At 44.9% G+C, this 24,661-nt stretch overlaps 1 protein-coding gene across 3 annotated transcripts in view; it reads left to right on the top strand.

Annotated features, from left to right (window-relative positions):
* Positions 1-24,661, top strand: part of LOC308314834 (A disintegrin and metalloproteinase with thrombospondin motifs 20) — a 147,256-nt gene that overhangs the window by 15,057 nt on the left and 107,538 nt on the right. For 2 of the 3 annotated variants that reach the window (XM_080762574.1, XM_080762576.1), the window contains exons 4-9: positions 8,730-8,992; positions 12,740-12,823; positions 13,493-13,617; positions 14,540-14,580; positions 14,899-15,004; positions 22,035-22,181. In XM_080762574.1, the coding sequence (XP_080618700.1) occupies positions 8,730-8,992; positions 12,740-12,823; positions 13,493-13,617; positions 14,540-14,580; positions 14,899-15,004; positions 22,035-22,181 (766 nt within the window). The remainder of the gene's footprint in view (positions 1-8,729; positions 8,993-12,739; positions 12,824-13,492; positions 13,618-14,539; positions 14,581-14,898; positions 15,005-22,034; positions 22,182-24,661) is intronic. The other variant, XM_080762575.1, reaches the window with a different exon arrangement.

The raw sequence follows: 24,661 nt of genomic DNA, 5'->3' as shown, positions 1-24,661 counted from the left end.
CTTTACGCACAACGGTAATAGCATTCATTTGTCCTCCTGACCTGAAACTTCAGCCACGCTGAACCCAGTGTGTTTTGTGTTCCCGTAACAAATACCAGCCGGGGCTATTTTCTGTTATACTGTCTGGGCAGTCTAGACAGACAGACAGACAGAACTGAGTCAGGGGGGCTGACTGGTATAGTTTGGGCGAATTAAGTGACAGGGACTGTCACAGAGGCATGTGTGACAGAGGTGTGAGATAGCGACAGACATGGGGACAGCAGGGTTGCTAAGAGCTGGCTCCTGGATCATCAGTGTCATCACCCAGAGTATTTGGCCATCCATCATCTGGCAATGTGTGATTCAAAGCTGCAGGCTTTCTTTGTCGATGTCTGCACATTTCCTACTGGACACACAAAAGAGTCCTCTGTATCAAATATAATTTGTTTCCAAGGCTGCGACACGCGTGGCTCTTCCATGGGCGATGGGCCATAGTGTAAGGCAACATTGCACTGGGGATAATGGGCAATGCATAATGGATTGCGCAGTCTTCTTTTAAAGTCAATGTTATGTGGTACGGTGATTGGTTTCATTATTGTAACCCCAAACCAGACCTATGCGTAATGTAACGGGTACCAGAGGTGTGTTAGGGATTTAGGCTGGGATATAAGATAGTAATTTTTATGCGTGAACGCCTCTCACGCATTGCTAAATCCCCAAATTACCGATTTAGTGTCTCTGACGCAAGATAGGGCCCTTGATGTATTAAATGATGAATCTCACCAAAAGCGCCTTATTCATGTATGCCCCATTTGGATTGTTCCACAGCCCATTTAACACCAACGTGGAGCGCACCTCACCGTAGTGAGTTAAACGAGAAAGTTAAACTGCCTCGTCGCTCGTAAAAAAGAACAGATATGTAAGCTTACAGCACTTTGCATTGCAATGCCTTAACAGCATGTAGACCAGTGTATCATGGCAAGTGAGTCCCTCACTCGAACGTGAATAAAATTAAAGTATATTGCTGCCATTCAGTAATGAGAAGAAAGCGATTATACGTTTAGTGTGTGTGTGTGTGTGTGTGTGTGTGTGTGTGTGTGTGTGTGTGTGTGTGTGTGTGTGTGTGTGTGTGTGTGTGTGTGTGTGTGTGTGTGAGTGTGAGAGAGAGTGTGTGAGTGTGTGAGAGAGAATGGGTAAGACACCTTTCACTGCCTTACAATGTCTGCGTTTCTAGAAATGCAGACTATTTTGTAGTTTTCATCAGACAAGGACTTTGTGCATATGCCGCAGATAGGTTAGTGCATATAGATAGGTTAGTTGTGCATTTGTTTGTGATGCTGCTTTATCAGGAGACTGCAGGTTGTGGAATACTTATTCATATTTCTTGATTGTTCTTTACAATCATAATGTGCTTGTGTAATTGTATAATTCCTTTTTTCTCTCTCTCTCTCTCATCAATACCACACATATTGTTGCATTCCCCTGAAGTGACCTGGGGCTCCACCCCCTCCACCCCAGCTGTTTTTAGCCAGCCTCTGGACTCAAAATAACAAACCAGCCACTGCAAGTGTACAAAGCCCCACCATCTTCCCATGGGGTCAAATGTCATGCCACTTCAAAAAACCTTCTTCAGCATCAACAATTAGCAGCCCGTTCTGCTCTTTGTCTGGCCACAGAATTCTGCTTAATTGTGCTTGTGTCTGCGGGGGACAGCGCATGTTTTCCACTTAACGGTATCGTAGGGTCTATTAAAGTACCATAAGCACTCTCTGACCTCGCAAAGGACCCAAGCATTACCTATGCTCAATGTAAGGTACACTGTCTTATTTAATTGGCACCCTGAGGAGCGGACATTTTAACTCTCAGCGGGATATTGTAAAAGAATGTTAATTAGCTTTACAATGCGATGCACGTTCTCCTTTGTTTTGGGGCTGCGTTTGGCACTGATACATTTGACAGAGAAGGGAAGGCCAGAATGAGAGCACTGGAAGTCAAGGATTAACCACGTGAACCCTAGTGTGCCCCTACCCGCACAAAAATAGCAGATCTACGCTTGTAGATCGACTATTTTCGTGAAAGAGATTTGGGGCTCCATTTTCGTCACAGCTAAACCCCTTATCCCTAAACTTCTTTGCCTTTTTTACTATTTTACAAAACATTTTTGAATAGTTAAAATGGCCAGTCTACAAGCTCACAACGTGTCAATGTAGAGGCTAGCTGAACTATTCAAAAATGTTTTTCAAAATAGTAAAAAAAAAAAAGGCAAAGAAGTTTTGGGATAAGGGGTTTAGCGGTGACGAAAATGGAGCCCATGGTGTTGATGGGGAGTGTACCTGATATAGGACATTGAGGGACCCTGGTCTATTAAGTACTGTATACTGTAGGGTTTAAGGGGTAAATAAACGCTTTAACCCATTCTGGGCGGGAACCCCCTTTTGGTGTCTTACCCCCTCAGGCCGGGAACCCATATTTGGGTTCTGTACAGTATGTACAGTATTCAAAAAATTTAAAAACTTGATGCTGCTATATACATATTTGAAGTTTTTCAGAAAACTTAGGTCAGGCTTTAGAAGGCGTTTTTAGAATCAGCCGTAGCCCGTAGGCCTATGGAAAAAAGCTGATAAAAATAATTTGGCAGTCTGGTTTTACATGTGTGGACTCTAGGAAATACAAATGCATGATGTCTTCAACCAATGATTGATTGTATAAACAGAAATACATACAGGGCCAACTAAATCTTGGGGCCTGTTCAAAGATCTTGTGTTTGCTGGTTGCTGGTTGTCAGTGAGCAATAACATCTCACATTGAGCAGGGGATATAAACATAATTTATATTAGTTTGTTTTATTAAATCATAATGTAAGCCTCAGCATGTTAGCACTGGACCAGAAAAACTAGTTTGGTTTGGGCGTTATTCAGCTGCGTATAAAGTGGTGCTAAGCAAAATGCCACATTTATAGAGGTTACTAACCTCTATACGTACATGTGCGATGCATAGCTCATTTTACTGTCCTCTGTTATGCTTCACTGCTCTTAGCTAACATGGACCAGCGTTTTATTGACCCCTGTGCATTAACATTTTGCAAGTTAGATTTATTTCCACCCTAAAACATGACCATCGGGTATTATTATTATATAAGGAGGAAGAATTTGTTAAAATGACGTTTTTATGTGGACACGCATTAAGTATGCCTGGTTTGCCTGGTGGGTGGTGATGGGTGGTGAACTGGTGATCCACCTGAACTAAAGCCGCACCCACAGCTGTTTGACTGTCAAGGTTTCAGCCTCCAGGAAGAAACCCTAAATACAAAGGGTTAGGGAAGACATCATTGCCCATAACAACCACACCAAGGGGAATAATGAAGTACTGTCACATCATAAACACGTGAAAAACTGGAGAAACAAAAATCACGGCACACGGCATTTGGTGTTGGCATGGTTGTGTACCGGTACTATAGAGCATCGCAGTCCCGCCCCCTTTCATGACGACGCCAGGCCCAGGAAATAGTTCCCAATGCATTTTTCCCATAGACATTTCAAAACGTATTTATTTAAAGACCTTATAAGCGTCGTACAAAGCCAACTCTTGTCGTGATAAATCATGACAACAAACACAATATTTTGGACCAAACAAATAATTACAAAGAAGAAAAACAACAAAAAAAGTGTTGTAACCTGCCGTTTTCTTCTTCTTTCTAATTATTTGTTCAGCCCGAAAAATTGTGTTTGTTGTCATGATTTGTCACGACAAGAGTTGGCTTTGTCCGCGGTGTAAACGTCTTTAAATAAATACTTTCTGAAAAGTCTATGAGGAAAATGAACAGGAATTTATTTTCCGGGTCTCTCGAGGGGGCGGGACTGCGACGCTCTATTGCTCCAGAATGTAAATACTGTATATAGACATCTTATGTGACAGTGCCCACTGATGCTATGTCCATGTGTGCACAGCTGGTCATAATGATAATAATAATAATTCATTTTATTTATATAGCACTTTACATTCTTTCAAATCTCAGAGTGCTTACAGAGTTAAAAGCATGGCAAGAAATAAAAAGTAAAAATAACATCAAAACATCTAAACTAAAAGGGTCAGGTTAAAACCAAGTAAGAGGACAAAAAATGTCATAGGAATGCTTTGGATTTTTAAAAGCATCAGTAGACTGTGGCGCTCTCAAGGGAAGGGAGTTCCAGAGACATGGGGCTGTGTAGCAGAAGGCCCGCTCGCCCATGGTGCGGAGAATGGTGTGAGGGACGGGGAGAAGCTGGGTGTTAGAAGAGAGCAGGCTTTGGGTGGCGGGGTTAGGGGCGATGAGTCCTTTAAGGTACTCTCATCAGGCTCTTGCTAGGGATCCCGATAAGCGGTTAGCATTGTCTTTTCATGGTGTAAGTAGCAGGGTACTCCTCACTGAAAGGCGGGGATTTGAACCTAAGGCGATTTGGGTAAAGGTTGCGTTTGGCTAATCTGAGCTGATTTAAAGGCTATTATTACAGTGGCCATATTTCCACCTCATCCTCCTCCTCTTTTTCAACTTCCACCTTCTTTGTGTGGGTCTTAACACTTAAGTCGATGAATCAGAGCCCTTTCTGTGCTTTGATAATCCCTTTGATGTCGGACTGTCTGCAGTGATGAGTCTGTTTCAGGGGTTTAGAGTGGTTCTTTGGCCCCAAAGAGAGATTTTTTTCTTTCTTTCTCTGAAAATACAAGCCCCTTCGTGTGGCCTGGGCTGTGTGCATGGGCACGGTCCGGGCTTGGCGCTAACACGGGTATAGCTGGCACGGGGGCAGGGCCTCAAGGCGGCAGGAGCAGCAGCGCCGCTCATGTGCCATGGTGGCAGCGGGTCACGTTCCACCCTCGCTTCAACAATCTCACAGCACTCGTCAAGTTTTCCTTGTCGCCTTCCTATTCCCCCCCCTCTGGCCTAACACAGGCTAACAGTCACACACAATCTCTCTCTGTCTGACACTGGAAAGATTGAGAGTTCCGGAGACAATGGGGACATTTCAGGATGAATGGGTTATCCAAAGGCGAGGAGGGGATGTTTTGTGCGATGACAGACTTAACTCAAGTATGCCTGTCTCCTAAACTGTGGAAGCATTTTCATTTTTTTCCCTTTCACACTTGTTGTCTCTGTGCCATCACCTTTTATACCTCTGAACTAATGCATGTTCCATCTGTCAGCTTTTCCTGCTCCGAAAATGGGAGCACTTCCAAGATGTTGTAGCCTAAAGGTTGTGCCGGGGCATCTGAAGGTCTTAAAGCTCCAGTCTGTAATTGCAGTGTGGCATAACCAACCGTTGAAAGACTTGACATCCACCAAGAGACTTGGTGTACATAGTGATTTAATGCATGAATACCCATGGAATTTACTTGAATATATTCTTTCAGAATTTGTTTATTCTTTAATTGCATTCTATTGTACCGTGGCTTTCCCCCCCCTCTTCTCTCATCTCCCCTTATTGGATGCAGGGTTTGGTAGCTGGTGAAATCTGTCTTTCCCCGTGCAGCTGTGAGACAGCAGCAAATATTACAAGTCCTGGCTGTAAATCAGCACAGATCTGGACAGCATACCGCTCTGCATGCTTATGTACTGATGTCTACAGTGCTCATGTCTACAGTGCTCATGTAAAGTTACCCGGCAAATCTGGCCCATGCTGCTAATGCAATGTTAGTCTTTGGCTGAAGTTCTTTTATTTTCCGAGGACACGTTTGTGATGTTGCTGATGATGTTATTTCTTAACAGAGAACATCCTCCGTGAGGTTCGACTCGGGCTGCTCAGGCAGGAATAGACTCCCTGCAGCTGTGTCTACTAAACAATATGACCTTTTTCTTGAGGGCGGCTTGGAGCTCGCCTGAGTGGAAAGTATAGAAGGTCTCCGCTAAACCCCTTTCCTCTCCCATGTCTCCCCACCCCCCCATTCCTACCCAAGGCTCCTCTTTCCAAAAGGTCTCTTTCAGCCTGCAATCTCAGGAAACATCGGTGCGCACAGACAACATAAACACATGTAATTAAGTCCTCCGCTCCCTTCACCTTTACAGGTTGTCCTCGGGGCGCTTTTCTTGTCTTTCTCTGTTCCTATAGAATGAGTCGCTCTGTCTTCTCTCTTCCTTGCAGTCTTATTTTCTTCCCTGTAACCCTGTCAAGGTAAAAGGAATCTCCCTCTCATTGCTCAGCCAGGTTTACTCGACACGTGCAGCTCAGCTGAGGTCCACCTGAAAGAGAGAGAAAAAGGTCTGGAAGCCGCGCCAGCGGCCCAGGCGTTGCACATTACTCTCTTCTTCCTTCATCTTCTTCAGAATGTTGTTAAAGGCATTCACCCACGACCTGGAAATAGAAAAGTATCGGCCTTGAGGCATATTGAACTTTTGATTTGTTGCATTTCGGGTGCAAATGGCATACATTCCCTCTAACTTTGTGTAATATACTGTCGGTGGTCGCAGTGGGAGTTTTTTTTTTGTTATGTTCCCACTTGGATTACGCACACATGGGGTGGGGTGGGGGTCAGTGACCAGGGGGCATAGTTAGTAAAACGTCATCGTGGGATTTTCTCAGTTTGTGTAGGCCAGTGGTTCTCAGAGTGGGGTCCTTGGTAGGGTCCCAGGAGGTCCACAGCAGTAGTGTGTATAGTTAGCGCTGTGTGCTTAGATTTATTTTAACATAATCTTCTCTTCTGGCACAAAACATTTTCAGATGGGGGAGTCCACGGCCAAACACCTACCAATTAGGTGGTCCTTGACACGGAAAGGTTTGAGAACTACTGGTGTTGTAGGCCGTGTTCAGCCAGTAGGGAATGCGGCGGCTTGCCTGGCCTGCAAACCCTTAGCCTCAAAGCTTTGCCAGTGACCCCGTGTCACTCGGTACAACTGTTTTTCTAAGCGTTGGAATGACACGACAATTTATGTTGGCTTTTTCGCCAAAGTCCAGCACTCTGTGTGTTATGTCACTGGAATGCAGCTAAGCCGAGAGAACTGCCTTTTACTGTGTAGGTGAGTGTGTGTGCGTGTGTGCGTGTGCGTGCGTTTCATTGTGATACTTTTTACTTGCTTTTACTTACCTGCTTTTCCTTTTTTGCAAACCATGCTTTGAAATGTGCTATATGGTAAATAAAGTTATTAGGGCCCGAGCACTGCACAGTAGTGCGAAGCCCTATTGAAATCGCGGTTTTCAACGGTTTGTCATACAGACTTGTGGGTGGTGTCATTGGAGTTGGTTCAGAGTCCTTCATTGGTGAAACTTAGCCCAGCCCCTTGCAGCTTTAATTAGTATAATTATCATGGTTCATTTGAAGTTCATTCTAATCATAATTATTCATTACCTGAGAGGTTTCTTTTATAACCCTATACCATCCTCCGAGGCTCTATACTAGGCCTCCCTCTTTCTTTCTGTACAAAACTCTTAGCTGAAAATAGCAGATCTACAAGCTCACATTGTATTGCATCCCTTACAATGACAGCTTGTGTAGATCTGCTATATTTCTGCCGAAAATTCACCTATTATGACATGCTCTGAATTGGGCATTGGGCAGCAGGCCTGGGCAGTGAGTGGCTCAGTCGTCCAGGACCAGGCCCCTTGTGCAGCCACCGCGCGTTCGACTCCCGGTCTCCCAACGGCCTTTGCTGCGTGTCACCCCCCATCTCCCAACCTCTACCAAAAGTAAAATAAAGGCGAAAACCACAAAAACATATTTTGAAAAAAAGAAAAAAAAACAAGTATCAGACTAGCATCTCTAGTGATTGGTTAGTTGACTTAATTAATAATCAATTAATTAATGAACAATTGAGGGCCACTGCCTTACCCATTCACACTTCTCGTGTTCAAGGAAACCAGTGGAAACTCAAATGTTTTACTTAAAAGTCTACATGCGTGATGCGTCGCATCGTGGTGCATTGTCAGCTTGTAGATCGGCTATTTTCGAATGGCCGAAATGTACAGTTTTGGCCTAGGGCTAAAGTGGTTACTGTATGTTTTGTAATAATAATCAAAATCAAAAGTAACTTGTAACTAAAGTTTTCAAATAAATGTAGTGGAGTAGAAGTAAAAGTACTGGAAAGTGTAAATACTCAAGTAAAGTACAAATACATGTAGCTCAAAATTGTTCTTAGTACAATACTTAAGTAAATGTACATAGTTTTTTTAAACAATGTATTTATTTTCCTTTTTTACACACAAATGACAATTCAAACATACAGAAAACAACAATGAACATTACAAGACAATACAGTTACTAATATAAAGAAAGCAACACAATAACCAAAAAACTAAACAAAAAAACAACAGCAGCACTACTCCTCTTCAGATCCATTAAGTGTGACAATTTATTGTTCTTTATGTATCTAATAAAACAGCCCCACACCTCCTGAAACACTTCTTGTTTGTCCTTGAGAATATATGCAATCTTTTCCAAAGGTAAACATATAGACAGTAAATGTACTTAGTTACTTTCCACTTGTGACCTAGTAGTCACCACCCAGGGAAAGGAAGGACAAAGAAACAGCAGCTTTCTTCAGTAGAACAGTTTAATCCTCCTCGGTCAGAGCAAATGGCATCAAATTAATGTTCCAGAGCCAACAACTGGAGCCGAAACAGAATAACAATGGGTCGCCGAGTTCCCATTAATATAAATGCAACAACATTAAATAAACAGTCACCGTGTGACATTAAACAACCACAATTTGTATACAGTATGTAGTCCTTGGTCCTTGGCCTGAAGCACGTCGAAGACCCCTTATGTATCTCCTTTGTTTCCCAAAGCAGATGAGCCTAACACCAGGCCAGTGACCTTGGGGAGCGGCAGAGCTATGGCAGAGGAGATGGACCACGTGGGAGCAGCCATAGACGTTCACAGCCACCACGGAACCAACTCCAGCGACGCTACTCACCCCAGATCCCCGAGCCGCCACAAGCGCTTCCTGTCCTACCCGCGCTACGTCGAGCTGATGGTGACGGCCGACGCCAAGATGACGCGCCACCACGGACGCAACCTCGAGCACTACATCCTAACAATCATGTCAGTAGTAAGTAAAATATTGTTCCCTTTAAAATCATTTCATTCTTACGTTGAAAGACTTTGGTGATAATGATCTGCGTGTGATACACACGAGAAGAAAGCGTGGAATGGCGAGTCACGGGATCTCCTTGCCTTTTATGCCGCACGCCTTAAGGGTGGGACCAGGCACCCAATGCCATGCTTCTGTATGATCACGCCAGAGGGCGCTCTCCCATAGCGAGCAGTCGAAGCGCAGTTTGATTAATAAAACAGCCTTACCTGTGAGTCTGTGCAGTTGTAAAGCGTGACGTTTGCTTGACGGTCCAGTGGAAGAAGCACAGACACACGCATCTGAATGTGATTTCATATGTGTATACTTGAACTTTGACCTCTGACCTTTACGAAGCCTGCATGTGATCCTCGAGAGTTGACTTGTAATCAAGCCCACTTTCTGAGGAGGCTGTGCTTCCCACCGTCAGAATGGGCTCTGTAGGGGCCTCCCTGGAGCAGTGGTTCCCAAAGTACAAAGTCCAGGTGTGCTGTAAAACTACACTTATTATACTGTGTAGCAATGATTCCAAACTTGTGGCTAATCAGAAGTCATTGTATTTTTTGAGTGGTGCAACCACTCCTACAACCAGCAATGTCCGTGTACCTGTGTACCTGTATCAGTGGTCATGAGCACGAGTATGTGACTTATTAATACCAGTAGGGGGCGCCAGAAACAGAAAGAGGGGTAGTGCTGTCTGCTGCCTGCTAATGAGAGAGAGGGGGGGGGGGGATTGCACCACTCAGTTCACACGTGTGTGATTTTTTCATTGTGATACTGCTAATGTAGGTAGGAACTTATACTATGTTAGTTCCATTGACACAATCAATTGATTGATCATAACGGGCTCTGAAAATGCACATGGCCCACCCATCTTTTGTGCTCGGCCTTGGGCACAAAAAAGTGTGAAAACAAACCACTGGCCTAGAGGAAAGTACTATACTAATACTAATGCAAAAATAGCACAAAAGAAATAGCAGACAGGTCTGTCTGCAGACTGAATACTCACAGCACTCATTAACCTATAGAGGAGTAATGATTGTCATTGCACTGTTATCCTTAAGGAAGGTTGATAAGCTACAGTGATTGTGCCACTTGTTTCCCCATGCTGACACGCACGCACGCACGCACAGACAGACAGACAGACAGACAGACAGACAGACAGACAGACAGACAGACAGACAGACAGACAGACAGACAGACAGACAGACACGCACAGTCAGACAGACATACAGACACACTGTTGAGTCAGTCAGCTTTGGGCTCGGTGCAGACCACTCGGCCAGGCGGAGACGCTTGAAGCAGAACAGGGAAATCAGCCAAGCCTGATCCCTGGTTGCCATGGTGACAGCATGAACCGCCGTGCCAGTACGTCTGGTGGTCTCTCGGTCGGGTTAATAGCGGGGTCTGTCACTTCTCCAAATATGATGATGTCACTTTGTTTTTACGCCAGAGAGAGAGAGAGAGAGAGAGAGAGCTGACTAACAAAGAAAAAGGTGCAAGAGAAATGTGTGTGTGTGTGTGTGTGTAAGCTCTGCAGGCTTTCAGAGCTTAGTGTTCAGTGTTAATTTATCCATTTGCAACTCAGAGCGTGTACAAATGGAACCAAACGGACCCTTACGGGTACATTGTGTACATGAGAGGATTCCGTGCCCGGGGGCTGGGTGAGTTTCCCCATTTTGATAGAATGCTTTATTAAGGGACAGCTAATAATGCAAAAAAGGATAACAATATCCATTGTGGTGCTATCGTATTCAATTCATCAAGACATAAGCAATGAGACATGCAATAGGTGCTGCCACACTTACTAATGAGCGGACGTTCTCGGCTGTCCGTAGTTTCTTTTCCGGGTTTTTAGACAGCTTGGGGATGGAAATTAAGCTCCACCTCCGCGGCTGACTGCTGCGGAGGAGAGCGTTTCCGGGAATCTGTCCGTCGCGGCAGTCAGCCGTGGAGGTGGAGCTTCTTTTCCATCAACCAGCTGTCTAAAAAACTCGAACAGCTTCTTCTGTCCGCGGCTGTCGGCCGTTTTCCGCTCAGGTGTGGAAACAGTGAATACAATACTACAATAAATCATCAATTCTGTTACCTGTTACCTATCCACTTTGTGCCTTATGGCACATAAGGCTCTCATCAATACTAGGAGAAATAAAAGTATATTTACAGGGGGGTAATTTCTTTTGGCAAGCTAGAAGACTTGTCTAGGTTCAGTTGCAAATTGCAGACAGGTGCAGTTTTGAAGGAGTGTAGGAGGTTACTACACTAGAGCACCGAAGTCGGACGTCCATATCGGTAGAGGACGCTAAATCCACTGGTTCACTTTTTATTTGAATTATAATCCCCATAGGGCCTATCATGTGGATATGAAGAATCAACTGAGAGAAAACGCTAATGTTACTGCTCCTGAATGAGTTAAATATTCGCTAGAAACCGACTGTATCATATATGACTGACTGACTGTCGTAAACGATACAGATACACCTCCCCAACAATATTGCCAAGACAGTTTGTTTATTTTTGGACCATAATTCTTATATGAGACGATTTTAAGATTCTTCTTCTTTTCGTGTCTTTGAAGCATGTGGTTAGATGACAGTTTCCCACTTCTTTACAGTCTTTTGCATTATTGTTGAACTCTGCGAGATCTTTGAAGCTGCACGGTTTGCGTAGTAGAGGGCAGACAAGGCAGTGCTGCATCGTATGGTCCTCTTCTCCACATTCACAGATGGTTGGGCCGGTTTTGTAGCCCCATCTGGCCATAGCAGCTTTTGATCGCCCCGTTCCTGTTCTCAGGCGGTTGAGAGTCTTCCACCGGACTTTAAGATGACCCCATGTTATTCTCCATAGAGAGAAACTTCCGTGAACCAGTGGGTGAGTGAGTGACATCAGGACTTCGGCGTTACACATTTTGGTGGCATAACAGTAGAATGAATTCATCGGCATGTTTGTGCCAAATCTGGGTGGATGAGATCAGTGGAGCTCCCTGCCAGTGTTTCTCACTCTTTTGAAGTACGTAGTACACTACGTAGGTGCTTTGCTCCAAAAAGCCCCCGGAAAAGCCCCCGCTTCCCCGGTCCGTTGCGCTGCATCCCTCCAGTGTCCTCCCAGGCCTGACTTTACCAGAGCGAGTGAGCGAGCGATCGTTGCGCCTCGTCTCCCCTCCAGGCTAAAGACAAGCTAAATGTTTATAGTGGGCTAATGAGTTCCTGTCAGAGGGCTGCGCATGCATGGCCCCAGGAGCCCACTGACCGACCGCGACAGGGGTGAGCGAGAGAAACGAGAGAGGGAGGGGAAGAAAATATACAAAGGGGAGGCTCTTGTCCTCACAGTGGGGCGCCCAGTTCCAGCTTTTGCAGAAATGTCACATTAGTTGCGGGGTCAGGCTTTTATTTCCGTATTATTATTTTCCATCTCTTTCCGAAGGTGCATATAGGGGAACCGTAATTGTGCTTAATCCTCGTTGATTAAACTTACCCAGAAGGAATGAAGATATAATTTTTCTCTCTCTTTCTCCAATGAGCTGTTGCTATTTCGATTATGCCCTGTGGTGCACAGGCGAGGCCTGCGCTTTCATCCCAAGTACTGAGTTACCAATTATCCTAGCCCCCCCTCTCTTTCTCTCTCTCTCTCTCTCTCTCCCTCCCTCCCTCCATCCCTCACCCCCTGTGCTTTTGTTTAGATTAGTGGAGGTGTGCATTTCTTGTCTGTGTGTTTGTGTTGTTACAGGTTGCAGCGGTGTACAGGGACCCCAGCGTCGGCAATCTCATCAACGTTGTGATTGTCAAGCTAATCGTCATCCACAATGAACAGGTGAGTCCCACAACTTCACACATGCACGCATACAGTACACGCACGCGCACACACAACACTGACGTCAGTGCAGGTGTCCCTGGCCTGGCCTTTTCTCTGTGAGGCCTATTTTAAGAGGACACTGGCTGCCTTGTCAGTCTTGAGGTTCTCTTTGTAAAAAAGAAAAGAAAAAAAGGTATACAGTAGCCGGTTAGTTAGCGACCTGCAAATGAGTTACGGTTGAGGTGGCTCGCTGTGCTTAGCTTTGTTATAGTATAACACTAAATTACCTTATTGTGAAGGTGTGTTCCCAAAGCAAGATATTTTTTACAGTCTATGGTTCCAACGGCACGATTGCGTACGATAGTGTACATTGTGTCAAGCGGCATCAACAGGGCAACACGAATGAAGTGTTCCGTTGCCTCTGTATTTTCTCTCCAGTTGGATAATCCCAAGTGAAGTGACGTTCACCTCACATTTACCAATGGCTGACCAGCGCTACCAAAGTGAAGCAATTCAAGCGACTAGAAAGATGTTTTACCTTGTGTTGGGAATGCACCGCTCAGACTACTTCTTTGATTTCCTGAGACTCACTGAAAGGAGTCTCGGGAGTCACAGCCAGGTCACTTTCACACAGTTTGACCCGCTTGCTCTTTCCGGTCACATTTTCCGCTGTCCCCCTGGACACAGGAAGGGCCCACAGTGAACTTCAACGCCGCCACCACTCTCCACAACTTCTGCGTCTGGCAGCAGAAGCAAAACCCCCCGGACGACAGTCACCCGACTCACCATGACACTGCACTCCTTATCACCAGGTACGCCCCCACCATGACATTGCAATCCTCATCTTCAGATACAGTACACCTCCCCCCCGCCCAAAGGCCATGACCAGAATAACTTAAATGTTTACATACTTTTGTACCCATCATTTCCCCTATATACCTATATATCTTTCTTTCCTGCAGAAACACAGCCCTCTCGCTGTATTTTGGTGTTTTCACTGTTTGTTTTGGTAGATGGTAGGGCTTTAAGCAACTAGTCGACTATTCAACTAGTCGACTATTCAACTAGTCGACTAGTAAATCCACTAGTTGACCTTGCTGGTACTAGTTGACTAGTTGATAAGAAAAAAAGCGTTTTCTTTTTTTTGTTTGTTCCGTTTTTGTAGGCCTCAAGATCAGCTAGAATGCTAGATTATAGTCACCAATGTACACAGTTTTTAAATGTACAAATATCATAAAATATTTTTTTACATAATAGGTAGTTAAACAACTAGTCGACTAGTAAACTAGGCAACTAGTCAACTAGTCAACATCACTAGAAGTGAAAGCCCTAGTAGACGGCGATATTTTTGGGCAACCCAAACAAACTATAAAATACCAAAACACAGCCAGAACGCTGTGTTCCTGCAGGTGAACACCACCACACTACTCCAGTAGCTGATAACTGCTGGTATTGAGGGAAATTACACCCTCTAGTAGTCTTTTAGTGAAACAGACTTGAGTTACAACAACTGTACGTTTTTTTCTCTACACCAGATCTCTTCACCAAAAATAGCTGAGGCGTTTTGAGCTTGTAGAATTGTAGATTTGCTATTTTTGGAAAATGTTCCCCCCAGAACAGGCATTCTGGGATTCCAGTGGCAGTGGAAGTGGAGTGGAAGTACCGGTACATCATGGGAGACACAAACACACCTGCGGATCGTTGTATTGACGGTGTTGTCACTTTGTTTTGCAGGGAAGACATCTGCCGGGCGAAAGACAAATGTGACACATTAGGTATAGTAAGGCTTTTTTTTTCACTCCCTTTCTTTTCAACGTTCATGAAAGTCTCCACCTCCAGTTCTTGTGAATTAACTTTCTTTCCACCCTGTTAAGCGCTGCAGCTCATAATCCCAACAGTAATGGCACGTTGTCAGCTAATAATATTATAGCGAAAAAACAGCCTGGCGGAAAGGAGGAGGGAGAGTGGAGGCGGCGGTGGCGGCACTAATCTCTATTACGGAATAGAAATCTTGATGGTTTAATAACTTTTAGCAGTCTTAGCCGACAGGGTTTCTTTTTTAACCAACTGTGTGCGCGTGTGTCTTCTCACAGGGCTCGCCGAGCTGGGGACCATGTGCGACCCGTATCGGAGTTGCTCCATCAGCGAGGAAAATGGACTCAGCGCCTCCTTCACCATTGCCCATGAGCTGGGCCATGTGTAAGTACTGCAACCGTGGATTAAAGCTCTCAGTCTCCCTGACTGATTTCATTATTTTTTTATAGGATTAAAGCGTATTATAATGGAATACATGTTCTTGTAAATTGATGTTCAGAAGCATCTTCCATATAAAAGCAAAGGTTAAAGCCTGAAATATGCAATTCCATCAACTGGTTGGCTGTATGTGGAACAGCATGGAACACATTACAGTACGTTTAGAATGATAATGATAACCTAAACATCATACGTAACTGTGCTAATTGTTTGGGGAAACACATGCATTGTGTGAAGTACACCTTTCATGCTGTGTCTCACAAATCACAGATTGGGACATATTTGTTGTTTTTCTTTAATCCCTGATTGGAACACACAGTCCACTTCTTTTCCTCTGTTAACCCACCGGCCCGCTCTACAGAGCACCGATGTCTGGCGTAATATATATGCATCATTCTTGGGTCACGCTTTGGTTAGTTTTTTTCTGAATTCCCATAGACGTGTGCTTAATATCACCTCATATAAGAACGTGTTCCAAAAATAAACAAATTATCCTGGGCCATATGGATATGAAGCATCAACTGACTGCGGGAAAACTAACAGTATCAAATATGAGTGTCTGAATATCGTAAACGATACAAAAGCCACCTCCCTGACAACATCACCGGCACCATTTGTCAATTCTTTTTTTTTTAAGATGACCCAATGTAATTCTACATAGATAAATGACTTGCGTGACCCAGAGGATAAACGAGTGACATCAGAACTTTGGTACTCTGTTCCCATTAAAACCCACCATACCCTCTCTTGCTGCGTTGACCCACCGCCCCCCTCCCCAAACCCAACAAAAGCCCTCTTATCAAGCCTGCTCCTAGGGTGCAGCAGCAGACGCAGGTGCAAAACATAATAAATTGAGAAATGGGAGTTTTTAATAACACGCCAGCCTTAATGCCTTTACTGTACTGAACCTTGTCCAGGTGCGTCTGGGTTTTGCGGCAATGATGTACAGAGGTACCGTGTAGAAGTCAGAGGTGCAGCTCTTTTAGAGGTGGTTAGGGTTGTTCCGTACGTAGTATACAGTAAAGACAGGCACAAGACTGAGTGTTCTGCTTAGTATTCAGTGGCTGACTGACTGACTGACTGACTGACTGACTGACTGACTGACTGACTGACTGACTGACTGCATGGGTTTCCATCCATCCCCCAACCATTACTTCCAAAATTCCAATACCTAAACCCCAAAGCGACAGACCCATGGAAGCAGTGACATACGATATACAGAGTAATCAGCGTGTAATACCCGTGTTATCATAACATGCATGCTTGGCCAAAGAGTGTTTCCACAACAGCCAAATGTCACCATTATGTGTGAACGAAAAACCACATGAAGGCTCTGAATGAGCTGCTTTGTCACCAGGGTGACATCGTGGGCTTATTTCACATTTTGTCAATGCGAAGTCCATTCCTGCATTGCATACACTATTGTGTACGGCAGTGGACTTCTTCAAGTCAAGGACCCCCTAAAGGATAGGCCTTTGGCCACCCATCTGCTTTTGTGCCAGGGATCCCCAGAAGATTATCAATATTTGTCAGGAAATCTAACAAGGTCCACAAGGTTAGCATGCACCCTGTTCTGGTTAATTTTCCCCGTAGCTTTATTTGATTTGCTCAGCAGCAGATGCATATACATTATGTTACAACTATTTGTGGTGAATGTTCTCCCCAGAATAGGGATGCTGGGGTTCAACTGGTTAAGGGTCTCCATGCTGGATTGATTGATTGATTGATTGATTGATTGATTGATTGATTGATCGATTGAATACTTTAACAACATGTTTGTTAACGGTACAGTCAAAAGTTATGCTAAAAGGATAACACAAAAAGCCCCAGGGGCTTGCTTCCAACTGAACGCTACCAGCTGAACGCTACCATTTTAAGCTTGACCATTCCACGACACACACAAAATGGAAAGAACTTTATCTTTTCGCACTATATTTTCCATCCCATTATGGTACGCGATCCATCATGGTGAAGCATCCATACAGATGGAGTTATGGCCTCCTCCCTCTTCCCTTTCTATTTGTTTCTTTCATTCCTCCTTTGTTGACTCAGAAGTGTGTGAATGTGAAAGCGAGTGACAGCTTTGACTTTCCGGTTTGCTCTGCTCTGCCCAGTGGTGCCATGGCTGTTAAATGGGCTCCAGTGTGGCCCAGTGTGTGAGCCACTGGATAAGAATGAGAGCTATTCTGCTGCCTCCACTGTTCCACTCACACATTCCTCCACAGCGGGGAGAGAGAGGAGAGAGAGGGAGAGAGAGAGAGGGAGAGAGAGAGAGAGGGAGAGAGGGAGAGAGGGAGAGAGGGAGAGAGGGAGAGAGTCCAATATTCAATATATTTTTACATACGTTGTTTTGTTTTGATTGTTTTGTTCCACTTTTGCTTGTGAACACATGTTTTCTCGTGCCAATAACACTCCATTGAATTGAATCGAGTGAGTGAGTGAGTGAGAGAGAGAGAGAAAGACAGAGTGAGATTGAGTGAGACACACAGAGAGAGAGAGTCATACAGAGGCAGAGAGAAAATAGAAAGTGACAGACAGACAGACAGTCAGACTAGATCACAGTAGGTGCACAGAAGGACCTGTGTGTCTAAAGAGGGAAATACATCCTCCCTTTATTTTCCCACACTTTCTAATTTTTCTCTCTTCCTCCTTTCTCCACCTCCTTTTTTCTCCTCCCTCCTGCTATTTTATCTTTTTTTCTGACATGTTTTATTCCTACCCTCCCTTTTGATCTCCTATAGCATAGTTTGTACCTCCACACCACACATCTCTCCTCCCTCCTTCCATTCTCCCCTCTCTTTCTCTCTTCTCTCCTCCTCATCTTCTTCCCTCCGTCCTGCCTCTCATGTGGATGTTTATGCCATCACGGAGCAGCTCGGGGGGGGGGGGGTCCACCGTTGGCTCTGCCTCTCAGCTTTGGTTAATTGCCGCGCTCACAAGCACAAAAGCTCTGGAGAGTGTTTAGCACTCTGGGCAAGCCAGTGTCAGGTAGCGCGGGAACCACTCGAGAACGCTGTGGATTAACAGAAAAGATTTCAGAGTAATGTACGAGAGGCCTTTCTCAGATGACTGTGAAGACGTGTGGTCACTGGTTACTAATAACGACGTGGGTGTTTTCTCAAGCAGGGTGGAGTCACACCATAGTACTCCATAAGGCCTCATGATGTGTTTGGTGACATTCGAATGATAATTCCTCCTGACATTTTGAGATGTCATTAGGGCCACTCTGGCTTGTAAAACGGATGACAAATGTCCTTCTTAGGACTCGAGCAGATTCCGACATATAAATCAATTCTCCACATGACTCTGAAAGCAGTCTGGCTGGCGGGGATGGATGAGGTCTCTATGGGGTGTCTCTGTCAAAAGGCAATAAATCTGGAGGGAGATCTGAGGGAGCTGAGATAGCTAATCCTCAGACGATGTAAAGAAGTGTCAACTTTATTAATCTTCAGCGTATGGGGGCGTGCTCCCACTTCAGTCTCAGGGGTGAAGTGTGTTAGTTATTGAGGCCGTTGCTCCCAGTCGAGTCCCAGTGGTGTGAGAGCCGTGATGTTTCTCATCTATCTCTCATCAGAATCCACCGCTGGCTGACGTTTGTGTTCATGTGCAGCCCATCTGCACAGTGGCACACGATGGGGATCTCATTGTTGTGGTGAAACATCTCTGTGTTATTATATCGCTTGTCCGGTTATTTATGGGTATTTTCGACAGAGAAATATGTCTCCGCCCCTGTGCTCAGTGTGCTGTTGTATTGTTGAGAAGGCGAAGTACGGCGTGTTTCGAGAGCAAAGCTGTCAAACGTAGCATTTTAGAGATGATGCAAACGAAAACAACCCTTGTGATTCACGCTGCCCTCTCCACCCTACTATTTATGTGCATTAACCCATCTCCTGAAAACTTCAAGTAAAGACCCATAAAGCGATCTTGATTTAAACCCTTATCACGACTCAAAATGCACTCTTCGGGATTGCAAGCTGGCGAGGTAAACAACATAATATATAAATAGAAGTCTGTGCAAAATCCAAATAGGAAAATCCAAAAATCTATCAGAAGTGAATGTGGTGGACAGTGGACACTGAGTGGACCCGTATCTGGATTATGCCCCAAGTTTATAAACAAGACTTAATTCTGAATGTTATTGGATGTGATGCTGATGTTTTGACTGTGTGTGCGTGTGTGTGTGTGTGTGTGTGTGTGTGTGTGTGTGTGTGTGTGTGTGTGTGTGTGTGTGTGTGTGTGTGTGTGTGTGTGTGTGTGTGTGTGTGTGTGTGTGTGTGTGTGTGTGTGTGTGTGTGTGTGTGTGTGTGTGTGTGTGTGTGTGTGTGTGTGTGTGTGTGTGTGTGTGTGTGTGTGTGTGTGTGTGTGTGTGTGTGTGTGTGTGTGTGTGTGTGTGTGTGTGTGTGTGTGTGTGTGTGTGTGTGTGTGTGTGTGTGTGTGTGTGTGTGTGTGTGTGTGTGTGTGTGTGTGTGTGTGTGTGTGTGTGTGTGTGTGTGTGTGTGTGTGTGTGTGTGTGTGTGTGTGTGTGTGTGTGTGTGTGGAGCTCATTACTGGCCCTGCAGCAGAGTCCAGCTCCATTAGGCCATGGTTGAATAGTTCTAGCCCGGGCAGTGCGGGCCCCTTGCCATCCACACTGGGCCTTGTTTGTGTGGTGTTGTTTACCCGGTTCGGGTAAACAACACCATGCAGCTCTGTGTGTGTGTGTGTGCTTGCTTGTATTACTGTAGAATTTGAGAAATAGACCATTTTCCTGGTCCTCACTCCTCACAAGAGAAATGTTGTTTTATGGTTAAACATCACACCTGTGTGAAGTGAGGGGCGCTCTTATCATCATACATACATACAACAACTGAATTTATGTGATTGGTTAGCCGATTTGTTCGTCGACATATGACGTACATTTTCCCTTCATTGTCAATGGCATTTAATGTTTGTGTTGCCACAAATGTACATATTTGGCAGACATTAGTCCGATACCATTTTTTTCAGACCAAGTACGAGTACTTTGTTTTAAGTACTCGCCGATGTGTGGGGCGCCGAGTACCGATATGAGTACTTTTTATTTTTGTTGAGTAACCACTTATTTTACCCCCTTTTTTCACCTATTTAATTTCATTTTCATGCCTTGTACTTCTAATGATACTGTAATGTTGAATTACCACAATATGAATGTGGAACACCCTACCAACAGTCATTAAGACATGTGAATCCCTTGACTCAAAACCGCTCTCAAAGGGCACCTGGATGGCTGCAATTCGAAACTGGCCCCTGTAAAATCTGAATCCCCCCCCCCTTTTCCCCTCACTGTATGTATCTTTTCCCTTTTTGCTTCCTTTATGATGAATTCCTGTTCTGTTCTTTAACTATATAGAAGTGTCTATTTGTATGTCATGTTTTGATGAATTGAACAAGGTGGACCCTGTTGTAAACAAGTGTAATGCTTAATTGGGTCGTCCACTCACAGTTAACAGTCTTTGTATTGAGTTTGTGCTTGAAATGTAATGTAATTCTGCAAACTGTTAATAAATATTTCAATCAATCAATCAATGAAATTATTTAGAAAAAAATCCAAAATTGTATTTATTTTTCTATTTTCTATTCAAACCATACATTCAAACACAGTAACACACTAGTATTATCATCGTTTTGAAAGAAAAATGTTGATCTTGTATAGGTGCCTTTCTTTCATTATGCTCGAGGCAAAAATAAATCACCTATGGTCCCTGACTCCCTGCCTACAGTCTATGCTCCCTGCGCATGTGCGGGGGAGGGGTGGGGTGCTGTCGCAAAGAAAAACAACACATGCCAGTTTTCTTTACGGCAAAATAAACTTCAGCTTTTATCTTTATAAGGATTTTAAGGACGTTGTGCTTATAACTACAATAAGATTCCCCTATCCGCCTATACAGTTATGGATTACTCTGATGGAAATAACTTTTAATGACCTGCGGCTGCATCGAGATGAATCACAACGTAGGTTAATTAATGCTCATTTATTCATCTAATAATGCTGCCCGCTGAATATACACAGACACAAATCTACACTTTTGATGTGCTCCTGCTACAAGTAGAAACGACAACTATCAAAATGTTAATTAATTCATCTGATAGTGTCGCCCGCCGAATATATACATAGATGCCAATGGATCTACCTTCTACACTTGTCAGTTGTCATTTATGCTTGTAGATCAGCCGTTTTGGGCGCTTTGCTCATTTTGCTGCCGTGTTGGGTCAGACTTGCGTTGCATTGAGCGTTCAGCCGTGTCAATTCATGTTGTAGTACTCATCTCAAACAAAGTATCGGGCCTGGCTCCGATACTCGAGTACGAGTACTCACTAGCATGTGAGCCTTATGGCGGGCTGGAGGGCCGCAAAGGAGCCCTTCCTTCCAGACAACTGGAGTTTCTTATTGAAACAATGTTGGGACTATATTAGGTACCACCTGGGGCCTGTAACTACTGTGAGTGTACAAATGGAACGAACCAACGCACCCACACACGAACAAGTGTAATGCGAATGGAACGAACAAGCGAGTGTATGAGAGGAAGAGAGATGCAATGTAGGGCAGCAGCTAAAAAACTTCTTCTGATGTTTTGATAGATCTTCTGAAGTAACCAACTCAATCCATTAGTCTAATTATCCCGCTGTTCATACTTTGTCGTATAACGGATCATTTTTCATGAACTGTTGCACCCTGTAATGCAGTGTGTGTGTGTGTGTGTGTGCGTGGTGGTGGTGTAGGGAGGGTGGGTTCCTGTGCATGTGTGTGCGTGTGGTGGTGTATGGGGGGGGGGGTCCTGTGCGAGTGTGTGTGCAACGCAGCCCACAGGGGTGGTGTGGGGTGAAGATTATAAACCTGACATTTATCCTCCTCAGTACGGCTGATCCATTAAGCAGTCGATAATCGCTTTGTGTGTGTTCTCTCTCTTCCCGCTATCCCCCCTGACCCCGTCCCGTCCCCCTTTCCCTGTTTTTTTAGGTTCAACATGCCCCATGACGACAACCCCAAGTGCCGGGAGGCGGGCATAAAGCACCAGTACCACGTCATGGCGCCCACCCTCAACTACGACACCAGTCCTTGGTCGTGGTCCAAATGTAGCCGCAAGTACATCACAGAGTTCCTGGAGTAAGTACAGTACCTGCTTCATACCTGTAACTTCACATTCCAACAGTACAGTACCTGCTTCAGGTGTACCTGTAACTTCACATTACAACAGACGTTTAGGTCATCATCATTCATTCAAGTCAGCACAACCCCAGAAATGAATTACAAATGAAATGACCTAATGCAATTTATTTGGTTTTGCCGATGACTGGATCTGCGTGCTACGGTACATCTCCCCTACCAATAGTGGCCCTCCAAATCACATCTAGGCCATAAACAGCAGGTGGTAACTAGCCTGGATCCACTGATAATCAGGCTAGGTGGTAACTTAACTGCGGTGGTGGAGGGTGAGCAGCAGCACTAGAGGCGGCAGCACAGACGTTGAGCATGCTTATTTTATTGATCAATCTATCGACTGTGTTCCAGCTTGGATCAATAGAAACAGGCAATGTAGTATACTTTATGTTCTTATATATTGGTATCATTATGAAAACATATTTTGTCAGGGTTTAAAACCCTGAAATAAATACCATGACATTTTTGAGGGGCAATGCATGGCTTTCCGAATGAACATCAAAAGTCTATGGAAGAGCCTAATTAAAAAAAACCTGTCGCCAGCAAGTGTATGGACTTTAATGTTTGTTTAAGGCAGTTATGATGTAATGTTTTCTGACAGCCAAGTCTATGGACTTAATGTTTGTTTAGGGCACTAAATCACGACGTAAGACTCTTATAAATACAGTGGGCACCCTTCATTTCACACAATTGAGACTTTTGTATTAGTTATTAAAATCGTAGTGTTTTGCCACTTATTTGGGGTCATGTTTGGAATGGCTGCTCTACGGTACACCCTTCCTATAAGAGTTTTTCTTTTTGTTGCCTTTATGTTTAGCTGGTTGTGACATAACCCTTCTTGCTGAGCACGCTAGCTAGCTAGCTAGATAGCTAGCTTGCCTCTACCTCTCCCAGAGCGCAAGTATGTAGGTCAGCACAATGTAAACTGTGTTGACTTGTTATTGCCTGGTGTTGAGACAGCATTTCCTGTTTGAATCCGGGGGTCTTCCTCAGCTGACCTGAGCGATTGATCCTCTGCTCAGCCAGATACCACCCCTCCCTCCCTCCCTCCCCCGCTCTTGAGATGCTGCACAAACAGTCACTTACACTTAGTAGCCGGCGCGCTTTCCCCAGCAAAACCTGTAACGCGGGGCAACAAGCTCATTCAACGTCTCCCACCACTGACCCCGGTAAAGGGCTTCCCTTTAAGATGGGAAATGTCAGTTATAATTAGATCTTCCCTGGACATGACCCTTTGATCTCAAACCCCCTCCCCCCCACCCGTTGATTGTCGGAGGCCTCTCCACAAAAGGCCGCCTTGTTGACCAGATGCATCTTGGGAGAGCGGGTGCTAGGCGACAGCCTCACATGCGGCTTCAAGGTTACGGCTCAGCCACAAGTTTCTGGAACTGGCCTGATGAGCTCAATGTTTTGGGATGAATTTTGCGGATTTTGGAGAGAATTCCCCCCATGAATCTCTTCATTATTTGGAGCCTTCCACATCCGTGGGGCTGTCAACATCGGCCGTGTGAGGTCAATGCGCTCGGTGAGTGTGTGTGTGTGTGTGTGTGTGTGTGTGTGTGTGTGTTTGTGTGTGTGTGTGTGTATGTGTGTGTGTGGTGGTGGGGGGGAGAGAGGGTGGTTGCATGCTGCTTAGAGAGCAGTAGTGAGGAATGGAAGTGGTGGTGAGAGGAATTCTCTCTAAACAGTGGCAATATTTATAAACAGCACGAGAGAGAGGAGAGAGAGAGCGAGATGGAGGGGGAGCACCGGGTTCTTTTTGGAGCGGTGTTGGTGGGAACTGTTCTTGGAGAGCGTAGCCAGGGCTGTCAAGCAGCAGCCAAACAGTGGAGAACACTGATCCCATCATGCTCTCCTCTCTCTCCCACCGCTCCTTGTTAGCGGGCTGAACGGGTCAAGAAGTACGTCCGTGTTTTCACTACCCCGCTTCTCCCTGGAGAGCACTCCAACATGCACCGCTCTCTGGTCCATTTACAGATGGCGGGGGGGGGGGGGGGGGGGGGATTCATGCACCACCAAAACACCCTCCCTTGTTTCAGAAGCCTTTTCTCTCCTCCTCCACCCTCCTCTCGTTTCACCATCGATGCAATAATGTCACCCGGGCCTCTCATAGCGTCCCCACCTGAGAGCTGATGAATGGTGTCCCGGTACTGTGCTATACGCTGTTATTATGTGTCAATAGCTAGCCACATAATAAAGTAACCATTCATTCCACCGTTTGGCTCCCTTCCAGTTTAGTTAAGCCACAAGACCCTAATGCAAAAAAAATCTAATGCAAATCTTTGCCCATTGCCACCCACAAATTGCTGTGTACACCGAGTGCCCCAAAAACCACATAATCATTAAAAGTAGCCAAAGCCCTATCATTTTCCAGTTCAATGGCTAGACGCACACTTTGAGAATTAGCCTTTAACCACACGAAACAG

This window comes from Protomyctophum bolini, assembly GCF_963924005.1.
Source record: "Protomyctophum bolini genome assembly, chromosome: 4".
In the NCBI taxonomy this organism is placed as follows: Eukaryota; Metazoa; Chordata; class Actinopteri; order Myctophiformes; family Myctophidae; genus Protomyctophum; species Protomyctophum bolini.
Note: the sequence above shows the minus strand (reverse complement) of the source record. Positions and strands in the feature narration are given on the sequence as shown.